We start from the raw sequence: 20,606 nt of genomic DNA, 5'->3' as shown, positions 1-20,606 counted from the left end.
CAAAGCTCTCCAATATTTTTTGAAATGTTGTGTATGAAACGCACAGTGTCCAAATTGCAATGTTGCAAACAGCAATGAAGGAGATAGTGGTGGATTGGTGATTATACTGGGCTAGTAACTCAGAGCCCAGGCTACTGTTCTGGATACACAGAGGTTCAAATCTCATCACAGCAACTTAAATTTGAATTCAATTAATAAATCTAGAATTAAAAGCAGGTCTGAGTGATGGTGATCATATTTTTTGGAAAAACCCGTCTAACTTACTCATGTTCTTTCAGGAATGAAATCTGTCTGTCCTTACCTGGTCTGACCTACATGTGACTCCAGACCAATGGCAATGCGATTTGACTCATATCTGCCCGTGAAGTGGCCCAGCAACTCACTCAGTTCAAGGACAATTAGGGATGGGTAGCAGATGTCCTGTTCAGTGGTGCCCACATCCCTTAGAGGAATAAGGGAAAAGTGACTGCAGACTTTGATGTTTACACTGAACATGAGATGATATTAAACCATGGTGAGTAATAATTAATTGCGAGAATGTATCTGAGGTGATAAAATATATTAAACTTTATTCTGTGCATATATAACGTTACAAAATAAATCACTTTTTAAACATTGCATCATTTACATCTACTTCCCTAATATTCCAAGCAATCTTGTGTGTAAATTATATTTTAATACTTTCACAGATTAATTTAAGAGATGGGCCTTTCAGACCCTGTTGAAGTGTTGGATCTGACACAGAAATCGAACTCAGTATAAATGCTGCAGGGAAAGGCATCTTGTCAACTCTCTGGAATATTGAGCCAGATCTCCTTACAGCTCAGCATTAACTAAAAGATTTGAAAGGACAGAGGCAGCAAAGTAAGTTTGAAGGGATGGTTGATCAGTAGCTAGCCAGCCTAGCAGTAATTGGTCACACAGCACAGTGGAAGCAGAGGAAGAGTGTGAAAAACACAGTCAGTGTCATGGACATCCTTTTGTTTCAACACCATTGCTATTTCAGAGCTGCTTAGTTTGGGCTAAGAAACAGTGTCCCTTTCAGTGACTTTCCCTCAGCTCCCCTCTTACTTTGGTGTATCTACACCCAGTTTTATTTTGAGCAGAGGAGTTCCTCCCTTGCTCTTGTTTATACTGAAAGGTCACTGAAGGAAATGGGATATAATTGCACCATGTGCCTTGAACGTCTATCCACTCTGTGGCCAGAGGGCTGGACCTCCTGAAATCAAAGCATTTCAAATTGCTTTTCAATGTATCACTTTCCAAATAAGGATCTTTGCAGCACTCTTCCTCCTGGAGATTGGAGAATTGACTCACTAGTTTAAAAGTATGATTCTACTGTCATGGCAGGTTGGCAGTAATGTCTACATGAATCTAGTTATCATACAGGTATTCTTTTACCATCTGTTTATGAAGACATAAAGAAATTCAGGAAAAGGCACCATCCCATTAGAGGACTAAGAGTCCTCTAATGCTCACTCACATGTAAAGTGGAGGATAGGTGTCACTATCCCAATGCAATCCAGAGGATTACAAGATTCCTGCCAACTAAACCTGACAGTGGGATCACGGCAGTCATTGTGTAGGCATTCAACACATCAATCTTGCATGTAGCTTTTCCCACCATCTCCTGCGTGCACGATGCTCTCAACAGGACAATCCTTAGGCTGTCGACAGCATAGTGGATGTGAAGATCTGTTGTAAAATCTGCGGGATTTGTTTTGCGTCCATGGCAACGAAGGACCTCCCTGCTGGCAGAATCTGTTGCAGCCTAGTTTCAGAACAAATTAACATTGCAAATTACACAGCCTGCAGAAAAGTGAAAGAGCTTGGAAAGTTTCTTTTATCGGAAGGAGGATGTATAATTTAACAACAGAGGTTATTCTATGCCATGTTACTCTGACAATGCTAAGCAGCAGAGAGAGGAAGCACCCAGAGGTCTGAATGGGAACCATGCCTCAATAGAAACGACTCACCAATAATAACCTCCAACAAAAGAAGCTTAAGTGCTGCTCAAGTATTATTGTATATACAAACCTTGTATTGCTCGGACTATTATAAAACTCAATGCTTTTAACTAGATAATGAACCAAAACTAAACAATTGAGAATGCCAATCGCATTTTCACTTTTCCTTATGCATCAATGTACAGTCTATTAGATTTACCCTTCCAACTTTACTCATCAAGGGACAACGCTTGATATGAATGACAATTTGTCTGTTGGAAGAGAAAGCTCCAGGAAAGCTCACACGACGACCAGCCTTTCCGATTACTGTGTGCCTTTCAGCCAAGCTTTTCTCTTGAGTATCTCAGAATGGGTGCACACGAATGTAGAAAGCTCAGCACTTGGCAAGCCAGGGTCATCAGGATAGGCAGAGGCCGTTTAGACCCTTAAGCAAATCACAGCTTAATTATCTGTTTGGTTTTGTAACTGCCCCTGCCATTCAGGGCTGTGATGTTGAAGAATTTCTACAAAAGTGGTCGTGAATCTTTGAAGCCTTTATCCCAGAACATTGTGGAGGCTCAGTCATGATAGATTTCACAATAATACTGACAGCAAGGAATGTGGAGATGGTTTGGGAAAATGTAAGGTTGACCATCAGACTGGAATGGCAAAGCAGGCCGAAGGGCCTTGCCCAGATTATATGTTCAAGGCAGCATCGGATTGACAAAGGTAGTGCCTCACAAACGTCTCCTGCTGTGACAACATATTCAGTTCTGAAAATTGTCACACCTTCTCAGTGTTCGACCACAAGACACGAGAGACTGCGCTCAGGGAGTGGAAACACGAGAGACTGGGCTGAGGGACAGAGACAGGTGAGACTGGGCTGAGGGACAGAGACACGAGACACTGGGCTGAGGGACAGAGACACGAGAGACTGGGCTGAGGGACGGAGACAAGAGACACTGGGCTGAGGGACAGAGACACGAGAGACTGGGCTGAGGGACAGAGACACGAGGGACTGGGCTGAGGGACAGAGACACGAGGGACTGGGCTGAGGGACAGAGACACGAGGGACTGGGCTGAGGGACAGAGACACGAGAGACTGGGCTGAGGGACAGAGACACGAGAGACTGGACTGATGGACAGAGACACGAGAGACCAGGCTGAGGGACAGAGACACGAGAGACCGGGCTGAGGGACAGAGACACGAGAGACTGGGCTGAGGGACAGAGACACAAGAGACTGGGCTGAGGGACAGAGACACGAGAGACTGGGCTGAGGGACAGAGACACAAGAGACTGGGCTGAGGGACAGAGACACGAGGGACTGGGCTGAGGGACAGAGACACAAGAGACTGGGCTGAGGGACAGAGACATGAGAGACTGGACTGAGGGACAGAGACACGAGAGACTGGGCTGAGGGACAGAGACACGAGGGACTGGGCTGAGGGACAGAGACACGAGGGACTGGGCTGAGGGACAGAGACACAAGGAACTGGGCTGAGAGACAGAGACACGAGGGATTGGGCTCAGGGACAGAAACACAAGAGACTGGGCTCAGGGACAGAGACACGAGAGACTGGGCTCAGGGACAGAGACACGAGAGACTGGGTTGAAGGACAGAGACACGAGAGACTGGGCTCAGGGACAGAGACACGAGAGACTGGGCTGAGGGAGAGGAAACACGAGAGACCGGGCTCAGGGATAGAGACACGAGAGACTGGGCTGAGAGACAGAGACACTCTCATTCGTTTGGCTGAACTGGTCCTCACCCTTAACAATTTCTCCTTTGAATCCCCCCACTTCCTCCAGACCAAAGGGGTAGCCATGGGCACACGTATGGGCCCCAGATATGCCTGTCTCTTTGTTGGCTACGTGAAGCAGTTGATCTTCCGTAATTACACCAGCACCACTCCCCACCTCTTCCTCCGCTACATTGATGACTGCATTGGCACCACCTCGTGCTCCCGCGAGGAGGTTAAGCAATTCATCAATTTCACCAACACATTCCACCCTGACCTTAAATTTACCTGGATCATCTCCGACACCTCCCTCCCCTTCCTGGACCTCTCCATCTCCATTAATGACGACCAACTTGACTTGACACTGACATTTTTTACAAACCCACCGACTCCCACAGCTACCTGGATTCTTCCCACCCTACCTCTTGCAAAAATGCCATCCCATATTCCCAATTCCTCCGCCTCCGCCGGATCTGCTCCCAGGATGACCAGTTCCACCACACAACACACCAGATGGCCTCCTTCTTTAGAGACCGCAATTTCCCTTCCCACGTGGTCAAAGATGCCCTCCAACGCATCTCGTCTACATCCCGCACCTCCGCCCTCAGACCCCACCCCTCCAACCGTAACAAGGACAGAACGCCCCTGGTGCTCACCTTCCACCCTACCAACCTTCGCATAAACCAAATCATCCGCCGACATTTCCGCCACCTCCAAACAGACCCCACCACAGGGATATATTTCCCTCCCCACCCCTTTCCGCCTTCCGCAAAGACCGTTCCCTCCGTGACTACCTGGTCAGGTCCACACCCCCCTACGACCCACCCTCCAATCCTGGCACTTTCCACTGCCACCGCAGGAACTGTAAAACCCTGTGCCCACACCTCCTCCCTCACCTCTATCCAAGGCCCTAAAGGAGCCTTCCACATCCATCAAAGTTGTACTTGCACATCCACTAATATTGTTTATTGTATCCGTCGCTCCCAATGCGGTCTCCTCTACATTGGGGAGACTGGATGCTTCCTAGCAGAGCGCTTTAGGGAACATCTCCGGGACACCCGCACCAATCAGCCACACCGCCCCGTGGCCCAACATTTCAACTCCCCCTCCCACTCTGCCGAGGACATGGAGGTCCTGGGCCTCCTTCACCGCCGCTCCCTCATCACCAGACGCCTGGAGGAAGAACGCCTCATCTTCCGCCTCGAAACACTTCAACCCCAGGGCATCAATGTGGACTTCAACAGTTTCCTCATTTCCCCTTCCCCCACCTCACCCTAGTTCTAAACTTCCAGCTCAGTAACTGTCCCCATGACTTGTCTGGACTTGTTCGACCTGCCTATCTCCTTTTCCACCTATCCACTCCACCCTCTCCTCCCTGACCTATCACCTTCATCCCCTCCCCCACTCACCCATTGTACTCTATGCTACTTTCTCCCTACCTCCACCCTCCTCTAGCTTATCTCTCCACGTTTCAGGCTCACTGTCTTTATTCCTGATGAAGGGCTTTTGCCCGAAACGTCGATTTCGAAGCTACTTGGATGCTGCCTGAACTGCTGTGCTCTTCCAGCACCACTAATCCAGAATCTGCAGTCATTGTTTTTACCTTGAGAGACAGAGATACGAGAGTCTGCGCTCAGGGACAGATACACATGAGACTGGGTTCAGGGACAGAGACGCGAGAGACTGGGCTAGGGACAGAGACACGAGAGACTGGGTTGAAGGACAGAGACATGAGAGACTGGGGTCAGGGACACAGACAGGAGAGCTTGGTTCAGGGAGAGGAAACACGAGAGACTGGGCTGAGGGAGTGGAGAGACTGGGGAAGGTTACATGTAAAACCATGGAGACGGGGGTGTTTCGTTATGAGATAGGGGAATGGGAGGTGGATCTCCATACCAGCTGAAATCCCAAACTTTCAGTATACACGTGTGCAGGATTTTGACAACCAGTTCATGAATCCCCCTAGATTATGGCATTCATGAACCACAGAAAAACTGGAATCTGAGGGAAATCTCTCTGCTGTTGGGACTGATATCTGGAACAAAGGGAGATGGTCGTGGTTAGTCAGTAATCTCAGCTCCAGGACATCCCCACAAGAATTGATCAGGTTCATGTCCTAAGCCCATACACCTTCAGCTGTTTCATCAATGACCTTCTGCCATCATAATGTCAGAATGCAGATGGTCGCTGATGATTGCACAATGTTCAGCATCATCCCCTCAGATGCTGAAACATTCCACGTGCATACGTACCATCACCTAAACGATGGAGGCTTGGGCTGAAATTCATGCCACACAAATGCCAGGTAATGGTCATCTCCAGCAAGAGAATCTAACGATACCCCAAAATCAACATCCTAGGCGTTACCATTAATCAGAGACTGAACCTGACGAGCCATCTCAATACAATGGCTGCACAATCTGCAGGGAGTAACTCACCTCCTGACTCCGCAAATCCTGTCCACTATTCACCATGCAGAAGTTAGCAGTGTGATGGAATACGCTCCATATTTCTGGATCAGAGCAGCTTCAGCAACACTCAAGGCTTGACATTGTTTGGGACAAACACAGCACTTGATCGGGAGTATGAGCATTTGGGGAGTCAGGCGATGAGCTACTTGTTGCAGAATTATTATGGTGCTGGTCCAGTAAGGTTGATGATCACCCTCAGGATGCTTTGAGAGGTCTAGCAATGGTAATGCCATTGACAGGAGCTTGTCAGATCCTCTCATTTAAGACGGCCATTGCTTTACACAAATGTTCCTTGACAGTCAGCGGGTCAAGCCCGAATTCTGTTCAAGCCTTGCTGCATGTGGACACAAATTGCTCCAGTCTTGGTGAATTATTGATGTGGTGAACAGCCAAGATGATCGGTCTCCAACAACCATCACCATTTAGCTCTGTGCTCAGTATGACTCCAACCAGTGGAGAGCTTCCTCCTCCTCCCAATTCCCATTGACTTCAGTTTTGCTGGGTCTCCCTGGATGACTATCCAGTAACATTACTGCGATGCTAATCTCCTGAAATTCTGGCTGAAGAATGTTCTGTAAGTCTTGTCTTTTGCACTGACATCTTGGGGTCTACCACCACGGGGAATAAAAATGTTCATGTTTAATTGACCACCATCTAAAGACAGTAAGTACAGGTATGCACATCTGATCTGCTCATTGTGGAATTGCCCCATTCTGGCTGTTACATTCTGCTTTTGATGTTTAGTATGTAATTAGGCCTGTTTGGTAGCTTCAACAGTTTGGCATCTCATTTTCAAGGTATTTCTGGTTCTGCACCGAACATACCCTCCTCCACTCTACACTGAACCAGGGTTGATCTCCTGGCTTGACATACTGGTAGAGTGGGAGAAATGCCAGGCCATGAGTTTATAGTCGATGGTTGAACACAATTCTGCTGCTGTCGATGGCCCGCAGAGCCTCATGGATGCATCATCTTGAGTTATTAGATCTGTTTGAAATCTGTCCCATTGACCCACTGGTAGTGTCATACAATACAATAGAAGCTATCCTCAATATGAAGTGGAGACTTCACTTCCACAAGGAGTGGACTGGACAAGGACACAAGATGGTCACTCCTACTGATAGTGTCATGGACAGCAGGATCTGTAATAGGCAGATTAATGAGGAAGAGCTCTGGTTGGTTTCTCTCTCGTATTGAATCTCTCACCAAACGCCGCAAATTCAGCCTGGCAAACATGTCCTTCAGGACTTGACCCGTGTCACTGCTGGTGATAGACACTGGTAACCCCCTATACAATGTGTATATATAAAATATGCTGAATAGGAACAACAAAAGTTCATATTTTTTGTGAAAATACCTTTCTGCTTGGTCACCCAGGGATCCAATGAAAATGGCGAACGCATTAACCTGAGGGTTGCAAGTTAAGACTTGGGTGAACCTTGCAGGGCTTATGCCATATCGTTCCAGATTAGCATCACTCAGAACAATGACAAAACGTTCATCTGCCTCTTCCTTGGCAACCTCTTGGATTGCGTGCTCTGTTCCTTCAAGAGTATGGTCTCCACTCATACAAAATTGGGAATGGGCGTGCATTGTCTAGAGAAGATAAACATTCCATTAACGAGAGTCAGACCACATAGACTCACACACACAATCTCAGTAAGAAAAGTCAGCCGGCTCAGGTTATGTTCAAACACATCCTTGGAAATGCAACCCAATGTTCACCACAGAATGTCGGTGCAACAAATTTTCAGTTGCAACCAAAATTAAGACAATCTACAAGTATTCAGACCAAACAAGAAGTCACATTCAGAGATCAACAATTCCCAAGCTCACTTATGTACAACTGCTAAATTTTGTTTAACTGTGACTGAATATGTTAGCAGTCTCTCACAATAAATCCTGATCTACACCGTCAGTGAGCATTGGTCTGGAATCAGAGAAATTGACAGCATTGATTGGGAAACATAGAGAGAGATTGGCAGAGAGTACAGATTGGGAATCAAAGGGAGAGTGCAAGAATGTATTCATTGGGAATCAGCACAAAAGCATTGACTGGGAGAATACTGATTAATAATCAGATTGAGATCGGCAGGGAGTAGGGATTAGGAATCAAAGTGAGGTAGACGGAAAGTACTGATTGACACTCAGATTGAGATCAGTAGAGACTAGTGATTGGGAATCAAAGTGACATTGACGAAGTGTACAGATTCAGAGTCAGAGATCTAGTGGCGGAATGTTGTTATTGGGAATCTAAGTGAGATTGGCAAAGAGGATTGATTGGGAATCAGAGACAGATTAACAAAGTGGATTTATGGGGAATCAAAGGGAGGGGTTTGTTAGGAAACAGGGAAAGAAAAGAGATAATTTGCTGGGTGTTTACTGTCAGGAGATTAAATCCAGTGACTTGCACAGGTGGTTTGACAATTGGAGATTGCTACTACAGTCATGGTCAGAAAAACAACACGAACGATATCACCAAATATTTTACAATGTGTTGAATTCCAACATTTGGTAATTGTATAACAAACAATATTAAGGAAGCATTATTATAAAGATATAGAAGCTGTGTCATTGTCAGCTAATACAATGGATTGACCAAAGTAATCAATTTGTCTTAAATATGGGACTCTATCACTTCTACCACTAACCAATTAACTATGTTTTCAAAAATCTTAGAATTCTCACAGTGCAGAAAGAGGCCATTCGTACAGTCAAGTTTGAACTGACCCTCTGAATAGCATCCCACCCAGATCCAACCACCTCCTTATCCGCACTTAAGATAGCCAATCCAACTAGCTTGCACATCCCTCGACACTATGGACAATTTAGCATGGCCATTCCACATGCTTGGATGAGGAAAGAAACTAGAGCACCTGGCAGGCCCAGGAAGAAGGTGTAAACTCCACACACACAGTCACCTGAGGTTAGAATTGAACCCAGGTCCCTGGCATTGTGAGGTAGCAGTGCTAACCATTGAGCCACTGTGGCAAGTTTACAATTAGACTTGAAATGTTAACTGTTTCTCTCTCCACAGATGTTGCCAAACTTGCTGAGTTTCTCCAGCATTCTCTATGTTTGTTTCAAATTTTCAGCTTCCGTAATATTTTGCTGCTTTAAGAGGTGATTATTGATTGTTAAACACCTTCATAACTCAACTAATTAATATTCAGCTTCCTATCTTATCAAGTTTACAGAGGAGCTGGTCTTTTTGTAAATATCCACTGAGTGGCGAGCTCTTCCACGGTTGGTGCATGGTTATGTGGGATTGAAACTGGATGTGAGAGTCAGAGGGGACAGGTTAGTAATTAATGTGGCACGTTGGTAAGTTAGGAAGCGAAAATTCACTAGGCCTTGCGCTGGAAACCTTGGAAAAAGAATTTCATAATACTCCAACATTACTGCAGCTTCTCTGATCTTAGAAACTTATGGTCTTCTGGGTGGGACCTTACTCCCAAAGAAATAATTTTTTAAAATATTGTTTCATTACCTCCCTAAGGTTTTCAAAGTCTAGCTCAAACTTATTGATCTAAACTGCCTATCAAATAGTTATTTATTTTTCTCCAACAAATTCCATAATTTTGCCTGGCAACCTCCGGCACTGACTCAAGAATTATGAACAACAGCTTTCACTATATCATAGTCACTAGTCTGCATAACTAAATGGAATGAATACACTGCCAAAACCTTCGCTGCGAATTCATTCACACAACATTTAGCAATTGAAGTTTCATGGTAATTTTCTCAAGTGACATAGTTCAGCTTCTTCTCACTGAATTTAGGCGTCAAGTAAAAGTTTTTTTTGGAAGTAAAATGCAGTTTCCTGAAGTTTTACTGATATCTTCTGTTCACCTATTCCTAGCCTTACTCTGCCGAATTCAAATTTTCCTCCTTTTGAAATTCAAGACTTTTCCTTTAGCTTCCATTGTGGAATTTCAAGTTTAAATATTTTTAAAATTTCTTTCTTTCTCCAGTTGAAGAGACTTATTCAAGTTGTTTCATTTCAAACTGAGTTCTTGCTACGTCAGCCTGAGCGCGATCAGGATCAGCATTTACCTCCTCAAGCTTGACAAGCCTAAGGCCCTCTAACAGAAAACAAAATTCTCATCTCCCTCTTACAATCACTGAATCACACTTTAGGTGGTCATGATTTGGAGATGCTGGTGTTGGACTGGGGAGTACAAAGTTAAAAATCACACAACACCAGGTTATAGTCTTAACAGGTTTAATTGGAAGCACTAGCTTTCGGAGCATCGCTCCTTCATCAGGTGTTTGTCCACAACCACCTGATGAAGGAGCGTCGATCCAAAAGCTAGTGCTTCCAATTCAACCTGTTAAGACTATAACCTGGTGTTGTGTGATTGTTAACTCCTAAGTGGGAGATGTTTAAACTTTGTTCCCTACATTACGTGTCGCCCACAAAATGGAACTTTCTTTCATCCATTTGGACTAAGTGATGGCCTAGTGGCATTATCACTGGCTGATTAATCTAGAGACCTGGGTAATGTTCAAGGTACCTGGCTCAAATCCTGCCATTCCAGATGGTGCAATTTGAATTCAATTTTTTAAAAACCTGGAATTGACAGTCTAATGGCGACTGTGAAACCATTACCGATTGTTGGAAAAACTCATCTGGTTCACTAACGAGGGAATAATATCTGCTGTCCTTCCCTGGTCTAGCCTACATGTGGCATTAGACCCACAACAGCATGACTGACTCTTATCTGCCCTCTGAGCAATTAGGGATGGACAATAAATGCTGGCCCTGCCAGAAATGCCCATCTCCTGTGAATGAATAGAAAAAAGCATCCACTCTGTCAAGTTCTCTCAGTATCTTATGTCTCAATAACATCACCTCTCATTCTTCTAAAATCCAGTGGATAGAAGCCCCAACCTATCCGACCTCTCCCATCCCAGAAATCAGTTGAGTAAACCTCTTCTGAACTACTTAAAATCTATCTCCTTTCTCAAGTAAGAAGATCAACAGTGTACAAACAGAGAATGACCACAAAGGCAAGTTGCCCTTACTGCAAGAGAAATGGAAAATAAAAGCAGGAATTTTTGTTTTATTGTCTAATGCTAAATGAGCTAACAAGACCAGCATTTACCGCCCATCCCTAATTGCCCTTGAAGTGAGCGGCTTTCTAGGACATTTCAGAGGGCAGTTCTTGAACAAAAATGTTGCTTAGAGTTTAGAGTCATATGTAGGCCAGACTGGATGAATATGGCAGATTTCTTTTGTTAAACGATGTGGGTGAACCAGAAGGTGAAAGTGCAGCAAAACATCCCGACAACAGTGGTAGAGAGTAGTAATCCAGAGACCCTGGCTCATGCTCTGCAAGTATGGGTTCAAATCTCACCATGGGATCTGGTGGAATTTAAGAAGTTAGTGGCAGTGATGGTAACCATGAAAGTATTGTTTAATGGTTAAAAAACCTTCTGGTTCACCCACGTCTTTTAACAAAAGAAATCTGCCATATTCATCCAGTCTGGCCTACACGTGACTCCAAATTCTAAGCAACATTTTTGCCCTCTGAAATGTCCAAGAAAGCCACTCACTTCAAGAGCAATTAGGGATGGGTGGTAAATGCTGGTCTTGTTAGCTCATTTAACATTAGACAATAAAACAAAAATTCCTGCTTTTATTTTCCATTTCCCTTGCAGTAAGGGCAATTTGCCTTTGAGGAAACTAACCATAGGTCATTCATGGACTTGGACATCCAGACCCCTCTGTACCTCAGAGTTTACATCCTCTCTCCACTGAAATAAACTGCTGCCAATATGTAGTCATGCTAACTTTTCAATGAAGATAGCAAATATTTAACCTTGGTTATCTAAACACAGGTAAGTTCCAGTATACCCATTTTACAGCCTCTTAATTTGAATCCCAGACCAACTCTGGACTTGTTGCTATCCTTTAATTATGACAATTTGGCAACACTAAGAATGTTCAGAAAGAAATTGAAATTTCCCAATGACTGATGGAAAGAATCACATGTCAAGATTCATGTTTTAAGACTTTACCAAACAAACTGAAATCAAAATAGCTCAAACATTTCTTTACAGGCAACTATTACACCAAACAAAAGGAAATGGTACTTCTCATTAACTAAGTAATACAAATATTATAAAGAGTACAAAATATTTTACAACCCATTTGGATGTTATACCATGCTCCCAGCTGACATAACATTTGATAGATTCAGTTCTAAAGTCCACCTGGCTTTTTAGTAGGCTCCCTTCTCACTGCCAAATTAGAAAAAGTCTTTTAGTGACCTTCAAATGTCATTCAACTCAATCTTCTCAATATCACCTAATTGACTTTCAGTAGTAAGGCTTGTGATACCTTGGTCCTTGGCTCTCTACAAGACTCAGTTCTTCTAACAGAAAACAAATTTTCATTCGTCCTCTGCTATGTAGCTAACACAAAATAGTCTATTTCTCTATTTTTCAAGCGGCATCTGGTTCTGTCTATCCATTTGGGTCCATTTTTGAGTGTTGCTATCCAGAAAGACCAGCTGTTTATAGTTTATGCATGGTGTGAAAACCATCATTTGATTTTCTACTTATTTCATTCTGGCCTCTTTCTCCATGAGAACCAGATTACATGGGCCTGTCTCCTGACAGATATTAACAGTTCCTCTAATCAGGACTTGCTCTTTTGCTTTAAATGAAAAGAAACATTTCTTTCATTTGTAGCACTCAACAGCAAACAGGTTCTGGGGACTGAAGGCCACCCCAACTTCTATCCCTGATAAGGCATGCCCTCCCTCTTTGCTATCAGAGATGGGAGCAGTACCTTGGCACACAGAGAAACAGGAGCAGGGCATTCTGCTCAAGACACTTATACTATATCATTAGCTTATGCCTGCTCTGTATCTTAACTCTGCAGTCCTTAAACTCATTAGCTCCACAGCCTTCTGAACGCTTCCTTTATTTCAATGAGCTGCTTTTTGTGTTAGCGAGCAATGCAGTGAATCACATCAACAGAGGCCACCTGCAGTGACAAGCAAGGAACAAAACCATTTACCTTCATAATCTGAAGCCTCTCCTTGTTGTTTCTTGGAATTTTGTCGCTCCTGACTAGCTCAATGTTGAATCCATCTCCTGAGTGACCAACAATGTCATACTAAAGAGACAAAACAAACAGAAAATTAGATGCAGTAAATGTTGAATAAGCCTCCAGAATATGTTGACATGAGTATTCATCAGCAACACCAGCATTAAGTTTTTTTTAAATTCATTCGTGGGATATTCCTGGGCCAGCATTTATTGTCTATCACTAGATGACCTTGCAAAGGTGATAAGCTGCTTGCTTGAACCACTGCCATCCATGTGCTATAGGTAGACCCACTTGCTATTCGGGAGGGAATTCGACAATGTTGTCCCAGCGACACTGAAGGAATGGTGTGATATTTCCAGGTTTGGATGATAATTGGCCTAGACGGAAACTTCCTGGTGTCTGTGATCCTATATACCTGCTGTTCTTGTTCTTCTAGATGGGCAGCTCCGGTTGTGGGCTTGTAAACTACTATTGAAAGACCTTTAGTGAATTTTTGCAGTGCATCTTGAAGATAGTATACACTGTTGCTGAGGGTCAGTGGTGCTGCATAATGGCTCAGTAGTTAGAGTTGCTGCCTCACAGTGCTAAGGACCTGGATTCAATTCCAGCCTTGGGTGACAACCTCTGTGGTGTTTGCACATTCCCCAAGCTTTTGTGTGGGTTTTCATTGGGCGCTTTGGTTTCTTCCCACAGTCTGAAGACGCGTAGTTTACGTGGATCGGCCATGCTAAATTGTCCGTAGTGTTTAGCAATGTGCAGCCTTGGTGCATTAGCAAGAGGGCTTGTTCTCAGACCTCTCGTCACCATGTTGGGTAACATCATCAGTGAGCCTCTGGTGAAGCGCTGGTGTTTTGTCCTGCTTTCTATTTATGTGTTTTGCTTACTTAAGGTGAGTGATATCATTTCCGGTTCTATTACTCAGAGGTTGGTAAATGGGGTCCAAATCAATGTGTTTATTGATGGAGTTCCGGTTTGAATGACAGGCCTTTAGGAATTCCCGTGCATGTCTCTGTTTAGCCTGTCCTCAGATGGACGTGTTGTTCCAGTCAAAATGATGTCTTGTTTGTCTGTGTGTAAGGATACTAGTGATAGTGGGTCATGACCTATGGTGGCTAATTGGTGGTCGTGTATCCTGGTGGCTACTTTCCTTCCTGCCTATCTGATGTAGTGTTTGTTACAGTGACATTCATTTTTCTGGTTGTTTGTGCAGGGTCCTTTAGGTTCATCAGCTGTTGTTTCAGTGTGTTGGTAGGTTTGTGGGCTACCATAATGCCAAGGGGTAAGAGTAGCCTGTTTGTCATTTCCAAGATGTCCTTGATGCATGGTAATGTGGCTAGAGTTTCTGGGTCCGTTGTGTTTGCTTGTTTGGGTTTGTTATTTAGGAATTGGTAGACTGTGTTTATTGGGTACCCATTCTTCTTGAATACACTATATAAGTATTCAAAAAACACAGCCCACTGATTCCTAAACAAAAAACTCAAACAAGCAGACATAACGGGCCAGGAAAATCTAGTCACATTACCATACATGAATGACATCTATGAAATGACTACCAAACTACTCCAACCCCTTGGCATCATTGTAGCCCACAAACCTACCACCACACTGAAACAGCTCCTGATGAACCTAAAGGACCCTATACAAACAACCAGCAAAACAAATGTCATTTACAACTATGCAAGGACTGTAACAAACACTACATCGGACAGACAGGCTGAAAACTAGCCACCAGGATACACGAACACCAACTAGCCACCAAAAGACATGATCCACTATCACTAGTATCCTTACACACAGGCAAAGGAGGACACCACTTTGGCTGGGACAACGCATCCATCCTAGGACAGGTTAAACAGAGACACACATAGGAATTCCGAAAGGACCAGCATTCAAACCATCAATAAACACATCGATTAGGACCCCATTTACCAACCTCTGAGAAAATAACCAGAAATGATATCACCCACCTTAAGTAACCAAGACACATAAATAGAAAGTGGGACATAACACCAGCGCTTCACTGGAGGCTCACTGATGATGTTACTCAGCATGGTGACAAAACATCTCTCAACAAACATAGAACATAGAACAATACAGCACAGAACAGGCCCTTCGGCCCACGATGTTGTGCCGAACTTCCATCCTAGATTAAGCACCCATCCATGTACCTATCCAAATGCCGCTTAAAGGTCGCCAATGAATCCGACTCTACCACTCCCACGGGCAGCGCATTCCATGCCCCCACCACTCTCTGGGTAAAGAACCCACCCCTGACATCTCCCCTATACCTTCCACCCTTCACCTTAAATTTATGTCCCCTTGTAACACTCTGTTGTACCCGGGGAAAAAGTTTCTGACTGTCTACTCTATCTATTCCTCTGATCATCTTATAAACCTCTATCAAGTCATCCCTCATCCTTCGCCGTTCCAACGAGAAAAGGCCGAGAACTCTCAACCTATCCTCGTACGACCTACTCTCCATTCCAGGCAACATCCTGGTAAATCTTCTCTGCACCCTCTCCAAAGCTTCCACATCTTTCCTAAAGTGAGGCGACCAGAACTGCACACAGTACTCCAAATGTGGCCTAACCAAAGTCCTGTACAGCTGCAACATCACTTCACGACTCTTGAATTCAATCCCTCTGCTAATGAACGACAATACTCCATAGGCCTTCTTACAAACTCTATCCACCTGAGTGGCAACCTTCAAAGATCTATGTACATAGACCCCAAGATCCCTCTGTTCCTCCACCTGACCAAGAACCCTACCATTAACCCTGTATTCCGCATTCTTATTTGTTCTTCCAAAATGGACAACCTCACACTTGGCAGGGTTGAACTCCATCTGCCACTCCTCAGCCCAGCTCTGCATCCTATCTAAGTCCCTCTGCAGCCGACAACAGCCCTCCTCACTGTCCACAACTCCACCTATCTTTGTATCATCTGCAAATTTACTGACCCACCCTTCGACTCCCTCATCTAAGTCATTAATAAAAATTACAAACAGCAGAGGACCCAGAACTGATCCCTGCGGAACTCCACTTGTAACTGGACTCCATGCTGAATATTTACCATCTACCACCACTCTCTGACTTCGACCGGTTAGCCAGTTTTCTATCCAATTGGCCAAATTTCCCTCTATCCCATGCCTCCTGACTTTCCGCATAAGCCTACCATGGGGAACCTTATCAAATGCCTTACTAAAATCCATGTACACTACATCCACTGCTCTACTCTCATCCACATGCTTGGTCACCTCCTCGAAGAATTCAATAAGACTTGTAAGGCAAGACCTACCCCTCACAAATCCATGCTGGCTGTCCCTAATCAAGCAGTGTCTTTCCAGATACTCGTAAATCCTATCCCTCAGTACCCTTTCCATTACTTTGCCTACCACAGAAGTAAGACTAACTGGCCTGTAATTCCCGGGGTTATCCCTATTCCCTTTTTTGAACAGGGGCACAACATTCGCTACTCTCCAGTCCCCTGGTACCACCCCCGTTGCCAGTGAAGACGAGAAGATCATTGCCAACGGTACTGCAATTTCCTCTCTTGCTTCCCACATAATCCTAGGATATATCCCGTCAGGCCCGGGGGACTTGTCTATCCTCAAGTTGTTCAAAATGTCCAACACATCTTCCTTCCTAACAGGTATCTCTTCTAGCTTATCAGTCCGTTTCACACTCTCCTCTTCAACAATACGGTCCCTCTCGTTCGTAAATACTGAAGAGAAGTACTTGTTCAAGACCTCTCCTATCTCTTCCGACTCAATACACAGTCTCCCACCACTGTCCTTGATCGGACCTACCCTCGTTCTCGTCATTCTCAGGTTTCTCACATACGCATAGAATGCCTTGGGGTTATCCTTGATCCTATCCGCCAAGGATTTTTCATGCCCTCTCTTAGCTCTCCTAATCCCTTTCTTCAGGTCCCTTCTGGCTATCCTGTATCCCTCCACTGCTCTGTCTGAACCTTGTTTCCTCAACCTTATGTATGCCTCCTTCTTCCTCTTTACTAGACATTCAACCTCCCTCGTCAACCAAGGCTCCCTCACACGACCATTTCTTTCCTGCCTGATCGGTACATACATATCAAGGACACGTCGTATCTGCTCCTTGAAAAAGTTCCACATTTCCACCACATCCTTCCCTGAAAGCCTATGCTCCCAACGTATGCTCCTCAAATCCTGTCTTACAGCATCGTAATTTCCCTTCCCCCAATTGTAAAAACTTCCTTGTTGTGCGCACCTATCTCTCTCCATAACCAAGGTGAAAGTCACAGAATTGTGGTCGCCATCACCAAAATGTTCACCCACTAACAAGCCCACCACTTGTCCCGGTTCATTACCGAGTACCAAATCCAATATGGCCTCCCCTCTGGTTGGACAATCTACATACTGCGTTAGAAAAGCTTCCTGGACACACTGCACAAACACCGCCCCATCCAATCTACTTGATCTAAAGAGCTTCCAATCAATATTTGGGAAGTTGAAGTCGCCCATGACTACGACCCTGTGGCTTCTGCACCTTTCCAAAATCTGTTTCCCAATCTGTTTCTCCACATCTCTGCTGCTATTGGGGGGCCTATAATAAACACCCAACAGGGTGACTGCACCTTTCCTATTTCTGACTTCAGCCCATACTACCTCCAGAGGCAGATCCCCCTCAAACTTCCTTTCTGCAGCCGTTATACCATTTCTAATTAGCAATGCCACCCCCCCTCCTTTTTTACCACCCTCCCTAATCTTACTGAAACATCTGTAACCAGGAACCTCCAACAGCCATTCCTGTCCCTCATCTATCCATGTTTCCGTGATGGCCACAACATCGTAGTCCCAGGTACCGATCCACGCCTTAAGTTCACCCACCTTATTTCTGATACTCCTTGCATTGAAGTATACGCACTTGAGCCCATCTCTGTGTCCGCAAGTAGTCCCTGTCAGTGCTACCTTCTCCACAGCCTCCCTACAGTCTTGGACATCCTGACACACAGCTAGCTTACTTGCTGGACTACAAGTCCGGATCCCATCCCCCTGCCAAATTAGTTTAAACCCCCCCGAAGAGTGCTAGCAAACCTACCCCCCAGGATATTGGTGCCCTTCTGGTTCAGGTGCAACCCGTCCTGTTTATACAGGTCCCACCTTCCCCAGAATGCAGTCCAATTGTCCAAATATCTGAAGCCCTCCCTCCCTACACCATCCTTGCAGCTACGTGTTCAACTGCACTCTCTCCCTATTCTTTGCCTCTCTGTCACGTGGCACCGGCAACAACCCAGAGATGACGACTCTGTCTGTCCTAGCTTTTAGCTTCCAGCCTAACTCCTTGAGCTCTTGAATGACCTCCCCACCCCTCTTCCTACCTATGTCGTTGGTGCCAATGTGTACCACGACTTCTGGCTGCACACCCTCCCCCTTAAGGATTCTGAAGACACGGTCCGAGATGTCTCGGACCCTAGCACCCGGGAGGCAACAAACCATCCGAGAGTCTCGCCCATGTCCACAGAACCGCCTGTCCGTCCCTCTAACTAGAGAGTCCCCTATAACTAGCGCTCTCCTCTTCTCCCCCTTTCCCTTCTGAATCTCAGAGCCACAGACCCCTTCACTGCAGCTTACACCTGCAAGGCTGTCCCCCCCAACAGTTTCCAAAGCTGTATACTTATTTTTTAGGGGAACGACCACAGGGGAACCCTGCACTGCCTGCTTCTTCCCCTTCCCACCTCTAACTGTTACCCAGCTACCTCTGTTCTCCGGCGTAACTATGTCCCTGTAGCTTCTATCGATCACCCTCTCAGCCTCTCGAATAATCCTCAGCTCATCCAGCTCCAGTTCCAGTTCCCTAACTCGTTCGGTGAGGATCAGGATCTGACTGCATTTCCTGCACATGAAGTCGGCAGGAGTATCGGTGGTCACCCCTACCTCAAACATCCTGCAGGAGGAACATTCCACCGCCTGCGCTGCCATGACTGTACACTGTCTCCAAAAACAAGAACACTGAGTCAATAACCTGTGGACTTTAAAGTTAGGTTAGAGGAGGAGGGTGGGAGGGAGGCCCTACGAAAGTAGGACCTGGGGTCTAGAACACACCCACTCAAATACTAATCACTTACCTTCCCGCCCAGCTATGCGCTCCAACCTCACTTCCGCTGCCCGCTACAGGTAAGTAATTTTGAAACAAACTGTCTTACCTTAGCTGTAGTCTCCCGGGTTCGTTTTTCCTCGGCCGCTGCTCCCACTCAAAACCTTCCAGTTCAGTGAGCAAACTTACAATGTGAACCTCAACCTGAGCTACAAATCTTCTCAAAATCTGGTTCATTAGCTTTGGTAAAGGGTAGGGGGCTGGGTCCATGTGGGATGCTCTTTGGAGGGTTAGATTAGATCAGATTAGATTCCCTACAACTTGGAAACAGGCCCTTCGGCCCAACAAGTCCACACCGACCCTCCGAAGAGTAACCCAGCTACACCCATTTCCCTCTGACCAATGCAGCTAACACTATGGGGCAATTTAACACGGCCAATTCACTGGACCTGCACATTTTTGGACTGCGGGAGGAAACCGGAGCACCCGGAGGAAACCCACGCAGACACGGGGAGAATGTGCAAACTCCACACAGACAGTCACTTAAGGCTGGAATCGAACCTGGGATCCTGGTGCTGTGAGGTAGCAGTGCTAACCACTGAGCCACCGTGCTGCCCCAAAAACTACTTCCCTGACCGCGAATTGAACCTGGGCCGTGGCGATGAGAGCGCTAAATCCTAAGCACTAGACCAATAGGGAGACAGGTTGGTGCAGACTCAGTGGGCTGAATGGCGTTTTGCCACACTGTAGGGATTCTATGTGGTAAGAGTGAATGCTTGTGGATGTTGTGCCAATCAAGTGGGCTACTTTGCTCTGCATGATGTCAAGTATCCTGAGTGTTGTCAGAGCTACACTAATCCAGTCAAGCAAGGAATATTCCATTGCACTCCTGACTTGTGCCTTGTAGGTGGGGGGCAGGCTTTGGAGAGTCAGGTGGTGAGCTATTCACTGCAGTATTGCTGGCTTCTGACTTGCTCTTTAGCCACAGTATTCATATGGCTGGTGCAGTTTAGTTTCTGGTCAACGTTAATCCCCAAAATGTGGATTGTGAGGGATTCAATAATGGTAATACCATTGAACGTCAACTGGCGATAGTTAGCTCATCTCTTATTGGAGATGGTCATTGTCTAGCATTTGTGTGGCACGACAGTAACTTACCACTTTTCAGCCCAAGCCTGGATATCATCCAGGTCTTGCTGTGTTTAAGTTTGGACTACTTCAGTACAGGCTGAACCTCCTGAATCTGGTACTCTCTGGTCTTGGCTCTATCTCAATCTTTATTCATATTACTTTTTGTTATACATTGTCAAG

General features: G+C 45.4%; 1 protein-coding gene across 3 annotated transcripts in view; it reads right to left on the bottom strand.

The window, feature by feature from the left end:
• Nucleotides 1-544: 544 nt before the first annotated feature.
• vwa8 (von Willebrand factor A domain containing 8) overlaps nucleotides 545-20,606 on the bottom strand; it is a 353,830-nt gene continuing 333,768 nt past the window's right edge. For all 3 annotated transcript variants that reach the window (XM_072584806.1, XM_072584805.1, XM_072584804.1), the window contains 3 exons: nucleotides 13,189-13,287; nucleotides 7,516-7,754; nucleotides 545-1,771 (listed from right to left, as the gene is read on the bottom strand). In XM_072584806.1, the coding sequence (XP_072440907.1) occupies nucleotides 1,663-1,771; nucleotides 7,516-7,754; nucleotides 13,189-13,287 (447 nt within the window). In that variant the 3' untranslated portion in view covers nucleotides 545-1,662. The remainder of the gene's footprint in view (nucleotides 1,772-7,515; nucleotides 7,755-13,188; nucleotides 13,288-20,606) is intronic.

Source organism: Chiloscyllium punctatum, chromosome 15 (assembly GCF_047496795.1).
Source record: "Chiloscyllium punctatum isolate Juve2018m chromosome 15, sChiPun1.3, whole genome shotgun sequence".
In the NCBI taxonomy this organism is placed as follows: Eukaryota; Metazoa; Chordata; class Chondrichthyes; order Orectolobiformes; family Hemiscylliidae; genus Chiloscyllium; species Chiloscyllium punctatum.
This window is presented reverse-complemented; position numbering and strand designations above follow the sequence as displayed.